This window comes from Pocillopora verrucosa, chromosome 12 (assembly GCF_036669915.1).
Source record: "Pocillopora verrucosa isolate sample1 chromosome 12, ASM3666991v2, whole genome shotgun sequence".
Taxonomy (NCBI): Eukaryota; Metazoa; Cnidaria; class Anthozoa; order Scleractinia; family Pocilloporidae; genus Pocillopora; species Pocillopora verrucosa.
Window position 1 is genome coordinate 12511341 of NC_089323.1, and position 9071 is coordinate 12520411.

Here is a 9071-nt window from a genome sequence, read left to right on the forward strand (position 1 = left end):
TGGACCACAACGGTTTGAGCGACAAGTCGACATTTCCCTGCGACCATCAAAATCAACTGGACGGTAATATTTCAGCTGAAGTTTCCATATTTGTCTGTGAACTATGTGAATACATCTTGTAACTTGTAGCAAGAAAGAATTCCGTGAGCTACATTGTTGCAGTCGCTGCGCTCTGGATAGAATCTTTGAAATTTACACTTTCGGTCGCTGTCCACATGAGTGGTCTGGCCAAAAATCATTTTTAGCTTGTGGCGACGCAAAAACAGAGAATTGGAGAACAACTAAACTATTTTTGAAACATGTGTCCTAAATCCTTTTCATGGGCAAAAAGTAAAATAAATCTTTTTTTCCGACGGGAAGTTGAGAGGACCGCACTTAGCGAGAGCGTCACTTAACTTTATTCCATTCTATCCTCCGCATCCCGCTCCTGCCTAAGCTAATCTTGTATTATTCGCGTGTTAAGGACTCGAAATCCTAATGACGGAAGATGGGAGTTGCTCACGGCCCACTTTCTAATGCTCGATAGATTTTTTAGTGCAGTGATAGCCGTGATAACCCCTTCACTGGCTTTTTACTCTCAAGATCTCATAAGAAATTCTCCTTACTAGCTGCCATTCTATTTTTATGGTGTTATTTTGGGAAATTTTGTATTGGATCCTGCAATAAATAATTCCCTTATTGATATTTCTCGATATTGTCAACATTCGACTGCTTGACATTGTGTTGATGCTGTGAGAAGAAATTCTACCTTGAAGCGACTTGAAGGTGGCAGTAACCCGTTTACGTAATTGATCAGTTATTCAACGACTTTATTCTGGCAGCATTTCAATTCACAAAGGCGGTCCGACCGACAGGTTAAATCCAATAAACATGACAATCAAGATTTATGAAAGATTACTTAAACTGTCTCAATTTCTTTCAACACGAAAGAGGTTAGGCAATAAAAAATGAAAACAAAGTGTTTCTGCGCATTTTTAAACTAAACTATTGGCTTTGTATTTTAGAGATTTTAAATTGAGAGGGAAACAAATAAAAAAACATTATTTTAGTGTCTTGGACTTTTCATTCACAGAACGATAGCTAAGTAGCTTAATGATCTGTCTCCATCCATTTTGAAGATTCCGACCATGTGACAGTTTGAGCAAAATTTATGGCGAATTTTCCAAGTTTGGTATTTGCTATTCATGCTACTCCGTGACTTTGGGAGAGAAATTTAAGACATTTTCATCGTTCATTTTGATCAATTTGCAGTTTCATCATCAGATGTTAGAACAGTGCAGACAATTAAGGGTCAAAGTACGCTCATTTCCTTGCCACACCGTGACCAAAATCATATTTTAATCCTTCTTTATCCAGGGCTTCACTGACAATTCATAAGAGGTTTCAAATAGCGTTTTCCGTTCGTATCTATCCTAGTTTGTTTTGGTTAGTTTTTTTGTATTATCAAGATATGCAAAATAAAGTACTTGTGAAGTTGTTTACCAATTTGTGATAAAATTAGGTTCCCAACTTACACCCCATACCTTTACAGTCTTTACAGTCAATCGTGTGTAAGAAACTTCACTGGCAAATACGAAAATGAATAATCATTGAGGGCTTGAAAATCCTCGAGTATAGTAGGTTAGAAGCCTATTGGGTTATCATGACAACGCTATCGCATAGCTATTGACGTAGATGCATAAATAATGTACCACAGTCTTTATTTCTTCACACGGTAAAACTCACATATCCTAAGTTACATATTTTGTTATAATCTTAAATCGCTTGATTGATAGCTCTAAGATAGTGAAACTTAAAAAATCATCAGAAAACGTAAACTCTATAGAAATAAGTAAAAACATTTAGGAACTTTAGCTAATAGCTTAAAATGTTCCATAAATAGAAATCCTTCTGAATTAATCTTGATGTGATGAAAAGATTCTTTTCTGAAATCGCATTTGATCAACTATATATGGTTGTGTATAATTTGGTCATTTCTTCTAATCTGCGTATTCTAAGCATTTTAAAATCTGCAATTAAAAGGCGTTGAAAAAAATACACCTTTTATTTCTTGTCGTGCAAATTACCTCTTAAAGTTTAAAAACAGCATCGATTGGTCCGGATTTATTTCTTTGTCGGATATTCAAAAACTGAATTCACAGATATTTTGGTTTAATTTCGAAAGCAAGCGAACTAATTTTTAATTGCTGCGTTTTCAAATCAACAATGAATAGTTCGTAAAAAAGAATCAAAATCACCATGCATGCAAATAAATGCACTTGATGCCTGATCGCGAGGGAAACAGTTAACGATGATGTTCCCTTGGCGGAATTCATTCAAATTCAAGGACGGCCACTCGATCACTAATCTGCCAATCACAATTGTAATAAAAGCGAAGTCGACCGATCAGAGGACGCAGAAATCACTATATACATGAACACTTTACCGTCAGAAAATTTTAAAAAAGATCCACTGGTCTAATTTTCATTTCAGTTGATATGGGGGCGCTACCCGCGGGACTGTTTGGATCTAATTTTCCCCAATGGATATCGGCCCAGGTTTCCTTTCGACAATGCGGATAAATTCCGTTGAGATTCGACCAAACAGCACAAGCACTACTCTTGCCATACCACCAGCCTCCGCCTCTTTTTTGAGCACAATGGGCAGGATCTCTATCCCAGGTACCAAAAATGAGATCTTTGTGAGGATTGAGGGAGTCAGAGGAAACAGTTGAATCTGCTTAAAAAAAATAATAATAATAAATACCAAAATTCCATAATATTAGGATCAAGAAAACACCTCAAACTCGATAGCTACGAATCGACGAAGTAGGGCAGATATCCAAATACAAAAACACCTGGCAAAATAATAAATACTCAAATTTTATGATTTTGCTAAAGCCAAGGTCAATGAATTTTCTATGTCAAGCAGCTTAAGAAAACTATCCAAGGAGGAGCGCGGACTCAACTTGCTATGGGCAGAATTAACAGCAAAACACAGTCAAACGGGCATACACTAGAACGAACCATTCTTTGCAGGTTACGTGGAGTTGGGAGAAGGGATTGAATTAAGAACCAGTTTTTCATAGGATTCAAGCTGTCACTAACTTGTTAATTTGCTAAATTTGCTCAGTTTAAAATGGACATACATCAGTTTAAGCAGCCTCTCTGAAGAAACACATTTTAAATGGTTTTAGCAAAACAGCTCTTAAGCTTTGGTGTGAATGGGGCGGTAGACGTCGATAGGGAAGTAACACATAAAATCGAACGATAAATGTTTAAAAAGACGGCTTACTTACTTGTCATATTGCCAATGTACAGGCGGTAGTCAGCCGTGGCATTCCCAATCCCAAACCATTCATACTCAGCGTGAACAGTTTGGCGCGTAGTTACCCCCAGATCTATTCGAAGCATGTTCTTTGTTTTGTTTTGTGTCAGACGGTTTATCTTGTCCAGTCCGAGCCAAAATTCACCGAGCAAGTTACCGAAGCCATATTTGTAGTTATTCCAGGTGCGGTTAAAATCAACGGAGCCATCCATTCTCTTCTGAAAGACTGTCCATCCCCCACCGGAAGTAGTTTGGTCACAATAGACATTAAAGGCACCTGAGCCATCTGGGTCGATTGTGTAAACACCGCTGATCCTTTGACCGGAATAGTAGAGCTCAACACAGTTCTTAGCTGTTGATAAAATACAAGGGAATAACAGTTTGTATTCTCTTGAAAAATAATAATAAAAATATAAATTAATAGATTTTAATAAAGGTAGTAACACACATGAACGAAGAGGAATCGTGCTTACATTTCGCCAATGTTTTGTTCTCCTGAACTTGAGTGACGTCCCTCGTTATTTTTTCTAAACAGACTGCAGTGTTCTTTTGGCAATCTATCGGGAATGCCCGCGTTGATGGTAGAATTTGATAAGTCACAGAGAGTGCCAGAAAAAGTAGAGCAGAACCTGAAGGATAGAAATCTTATTACATGATGTGAGTTCACTGCTTAGCGCCAATCGAGGATTAGTAAGGGGGGTCGGATTAATATTCGCTGAATAAATAAAGGGGTAAATAGATAGCATGCTCCTCAGAAATTGTTGAAATTTAGATGGTCAGAAAGGTGATTTTTGGCGTTTTAAAGGATAACTGTCAAAACTGCACTTTCTTGAAAAGTTTTTCATGGATGATAGAAGATGAAGGTAAAATATGATAGAAAAAGGGAGATGAAGATGGTTGAAGGTGAATGACGGTAGATGAGGGGAGGATAAGGTAAGTGAACGGAAAATAGGGTAGATAAGGGTAGATGATGGTAGATAAAGTGAAATAAACGCAAAGTCTTGTACATTCAGGGAAATGAAATTAGATGAAGGTGCTTGAAGGTAGAATAGGGCCAATGAAGGTAAATGATGGTATATTTAGGAGATGAAAGTAAATGAAGGGAGTTGAGGGTTAATTCATTCGAGGTTAGATAAAGTTAGAAGAGGGGAAATAAAGGTAGATGAAGGTAAATGATGGTAAAAGAAGGAAAATGAAAATGAAGATAAGTGAAGGTAGATAAAGGTAAATGAAGATAGATGAAGGTGAATGAAGGTATAAGATGGTAGATAAGGTAGATGAAGGTAGATGAAGGAAGATGAAGTTATCTGAAGGTGAATGTTGGCAGATGAAAATGGATGTAGGTAGATGAAGATAAAAGATATAAGCTGAAGGAGGATGAGGATAAATGAAAGTAGCTAAAGGACAATGAAGGAGATAAAAGGGGAAGGAAGATAGATCAGGGTATATAAAGATAGAAATGCAAAGGCCAATGAAGGTCTGAAAGTAAAGAATGGTAGATGAAAGTAGACGACAGTAAATGAAGGAAGATGAAGGCAGAGGAAGGTAGATGAAGATAAATGATTGTAATTTTTAGGTTGATGAAGGTGGATGAGGCCAAAAGAAGATAGATGAAGGACAAGGAAGGGCATTGAAGGATAAAAAGTTAAATGAGATAATAACACGGTGAATTAAGGTAGATAAAGTTAGCTGAAGAAAATTAAGGTAGATTAGGGTAGATGAAGGTAAATAAAGGCAAAGGACGTGGATAAAGGACAATGAGGCAGTGTGTGGTAAAATAAGTGAGACGAAGATATATTCAAACCGAAATGAAGGCAATGAAGTTCAACGATGACAGATGAAGGTAAATAATTGTAGTTGAAGGTAAATGGAGGTTGATGAAGGACGATGAATGTCAATGGTGGAAAGTAAAGGACAATGAAGGCCAATGATGATAGATTAAGGAAGATGAAGGTAGAAAAAGGAAGATGAATATAAATGAAAGTAAATACGGGTCAATGAAATATAAGCAAAGTATAAAGATAAGTACATAGTTTATAGAGGCTTTAACATGAATTCGATGACACCTATTCTCACAAGCTTACGCACCAAATCAATCAAAGGCTTGGGTAAAAAAAATAAGAACAACGGTAATAATAATTTGCATTACCAAAGACCTTCCATTCAAGGCGCTCAAAGCTCTTTTTTTCAGCAAAATGGTGGAAGTTAATTCTCATATCTAACCACAACAGACCAGTCCCAAACAAAAACACATGCCTTATGAAGCAGTATTCGTATAGGAAGGGATGGATTGAAAAGCTAGGGACTGAAACATTCTTTTTTTAAAATCACAGACTAATAATATTTGTTTATCTTTTTTCTAGAAGAGCATCGAAAAAAAAATTGCGAAACGTTTGAAGGCGATTTCTTTTCCATGCAACGCTATTGATAATATAAAGTAGGCTCTTCGAGTGTTCTTGTTGTCTTGCAAGATGAGCGTTGCATATAAACCCCATAGGTTAGTTAGTTGCTGGAAGAACTCTGATCCCCTCCAAGTAAAAAATGTTTCATAAGAAGTCCTACATTCGGATAAGTGAGAATTGGATCTAAGCACCATAAGTTTCTAGCTTGATGTCACATACCTATTCTTTGTTGAATGCCTCTCATGATCATTCTATTGGTGGTGTATGCACCACGCTGCCTAAACGTAATATTTGAAGAGAAATGGAGAAACTCTACCGAAGATACGGCAGGCAAGGTTTCCTAAAGACTAACTGAGTCTCTATCTGCCCCTGAGTTTTTAATTACCTGAGTGCATGCGCACATGTTTTATGCCCAAAACTCGTGAGAGTAAAGTACTTCTGTCATTGCTAGAGACAGCTCTAATGGAATTAATTCTATCGAGAATTTTCGTCATGAACTTCAAATTAATGAAAACGCCCACTGGTTGAGGTAGCCTTTCAAAAGTCATGCTGAGCTAAGGAAACTGAGTTGGAAATGACACTGCACTTTCGCGACATTGAAAGAGCACATGTTTTTAAGGACCAATCTTTGTATGAAGATGCGCGAGTTCATAACAATCGATGCTGAAATTGTAGTAGTTAATATTTCACATACCGTAGTGTAAACGGGTAAACCATTGATTCTTCTTGTTAGATATTTTAAATATTCATTGCATAATACGTTAGAGGCCTAAAAGTAAACAATTTCATTTTTTTCAGGTGCACGAAAAGCTATGAATATTACAATGGAATTAGATTCCTTCTATGACAGTTCGTGATTGAAATGGGAAGGAGTGATATCACCGTCTTATCAATTTCAGTTGACCACAAGAAATTCCATGAACGGGGTAGCATTCTAAAGAAACCGCGGTGCTGCCTCGGTGGGAGAGAATAACAAGGTAATTTGGTATTATTAACTAAGTTGATTACCTAATATATCCTGTTTGTTATCAAACAAAACCCTTAAATACGTATGAAAAGCACCAGCTGCGCTTTCCAATTCGTTGGCGATATTTAACACGGTTAAGCGAATGACAACCTGAAATCTTCTGAAAACAGTTGCTTTCTTAAATCACTTAAAGGTGAGTGAGTGAGAAATGCCCGCACAAGGATGTCAACCTCTGGAAATTTGTAATCTCACTAGCCCCCACTTTCGAACCAGTCTGATTTGACCCACCCCACGAAGGGGTTCTATAATTTGAATTGCAAAAGCACAAATTTAGTTTACCTTAGGTCGCCAAAATCAGAAAGTTTAAGTGAGTCACGAAACATTTTCCGCCAGTAAGGGAGAATTCCATGACAAGGCTTTTGAATCAGAAACAGTCCGCTCGCACTTTTTAAAAAACGTTCGAAATGGTTTAACCGCTAGCCGTTTAATGGTAGAAAAAAAAAAAAAAGAAAAAAAGAAAACTATTGGAAAATTTCAAATCTTGTCTTGCCTTGTGGCCAATGCGGTTACGACTGTATTCCATACCGACACCAAAAACAAAGATATTTGGCTCTGGTCCCAATGAGACCAAATCCCCTTACGGGTGGTTTCTCCTTTTTGAACGTAGGATGAGTTGACGAACAGCTAATAGCTTTAGAATTAATTTTTATCCTTGTTCTGTTACATGCGACCATCTTTTGCCAGTGGCCAGCCCTAACAACAAATTGCTTTTAATTGCGCATGTGTTTTTCTCAAATGACTAACTGACTGCGTCATCAAAAAAACGACCACAGATTCGTTTGCATCATTCAATTAACTCGTACGATAGTGAGATAAAACTGTCATTCAAAACACTTTACAATTTGTCAATTACTTAAACAGCGTCTCTTCACTTATCCGCCATTAAGCAAATGTTGAAAACTCTTTGGTGATCTCTTTGGTTTTAAAGAGATGTCCTCCGTTGATTTGTTTTCAAAGAAACCTTATGCCTTTTTACTCGATTATAAATCAGCTTTGATAAAGCGAGAGTGGATATCTTGTGACGATATATCATGGCTTACTCAGATTCTGATGGAGCGTATAAAATGAGTTTGACTCATTGATAGTCAGGCGGCTAAGCAATCACATCATCAATCACTACTCACTCATCTGCTCACTCGCTCACTCACTCGCTCAATTAATCAATCAACAAATCAATCAATGGATGGATCCAGAGATACGTTACACGTATTGAATATCACATTTGTAACCGCCGCTTTCTCGGCACGCATAAAGGCGATAAGCCAATTAAGTTCTTATTAGATAAATGAATTAGAAACATCGCGAAAGTAGGAATTAATATTTCTACTCGGTAAATAACTTAAAATTATCGTCAAATAACGCGAGCGGAGCTATGAACATCGCCATAACGTCGCCATTATCTAGAAAATCAACATAACTTTTGGGAACCCTCTGAATCACTACAGATTATATTTGATACTCTCAGCATGCTCGAAATAACTTCTTATTTAAAATTCTGCAAAAAAATTCTGACCGCAAAGCATTTATTCCAGTTAAGTCCGCACTTGGACTGAGAAGATCACCGTGTCCTATTTTTTAATGATTACTGCAGTGTGATTTGGATTGAGGTATTCAATATAATACTATAATTCAGAAAAAATTGCTGACGTGTGTCTCTTTTTAACTTTGGTGGCAACACCCAAAAAAAGAATCTAGCATGTTCTTCCAATAAATTTGTGAAGTGTTTGGCTAGATGGTAATTAGTGGGTCATTTAGTTAATCAGTTTAGTATGATTTAATCCTTCATTTATATTTAGAAATAATTTTATTTATGAATTCAAATTCAGGCGTTATTTAGATTTAAGCTGACGGGATGAATTTCCGACTCGTGACAGCCTTTGTAACTTCTCTAGGTGGACGTGCTTAATTTGTGTACTGACCGTGCTTTGGACCCACACGAAAGTTCATGTTTAGGCCAACGCAATCAGAGGTTGATTCTGTTGAACCGGCGTAAACATTGTGATTAAATACTTCGTTACTCATTTCGAAAGTCTCGTGAAATTGTTTGGTTTAGTGTTCTAACAAAAATGTTCAATCTCCCAGGGTCAGCTGGCTGGCATACCTGCCCATATCTGTCAGTAGTGACTATTAAAGCTTGTTCTTTATAGCTTATTCAGGAGAGTAGAGAGAGGAGAGAGGAAAGCAGACTAGAAAAATGCAGACATTGTGCAAAATAGTACGGTCAAACTTTCTTGGTTGAAGAAGAAGTGAGTATCAAAGTGTGAGAGCCATAGAGATTAACAAGAGGGTCACACAGAATGAAATATGCTTGAATATTAGTAGAATTGTGTATTGCA

The 9071-nt window shown here is 37.1% G+C and overlaps 1 protein-coding gene across 1 annotated transcript; it reads right to left on the reverse strand.

The window, feature by feature from the left end:
• Positions 1-2042: 2042 nt before the first annotated feature.
• On the reverse strand, positions 2043-8757 carry LOC131787749 (angiopoietin-related protein 7-like). The gene is made up of 4 exons (XM_059104822.2): positions 8655-8757; positions 3780-3935; positions 3278-3658; positions 2043-2718 (listed from the first exon to the last, which is right to left on the reverse strand). The coding sequence occupies exons 1-4, from the start codon at positions 8755-8757 to the stop codon at positions 2438-2440; spliced, it is 921 nt and encodes a 306-aa protein (XP_058960805.2). The 3' UTR covers positions 2043-2437.
• Positions 8758-9071: the final 314 nt, after the last annotated feature.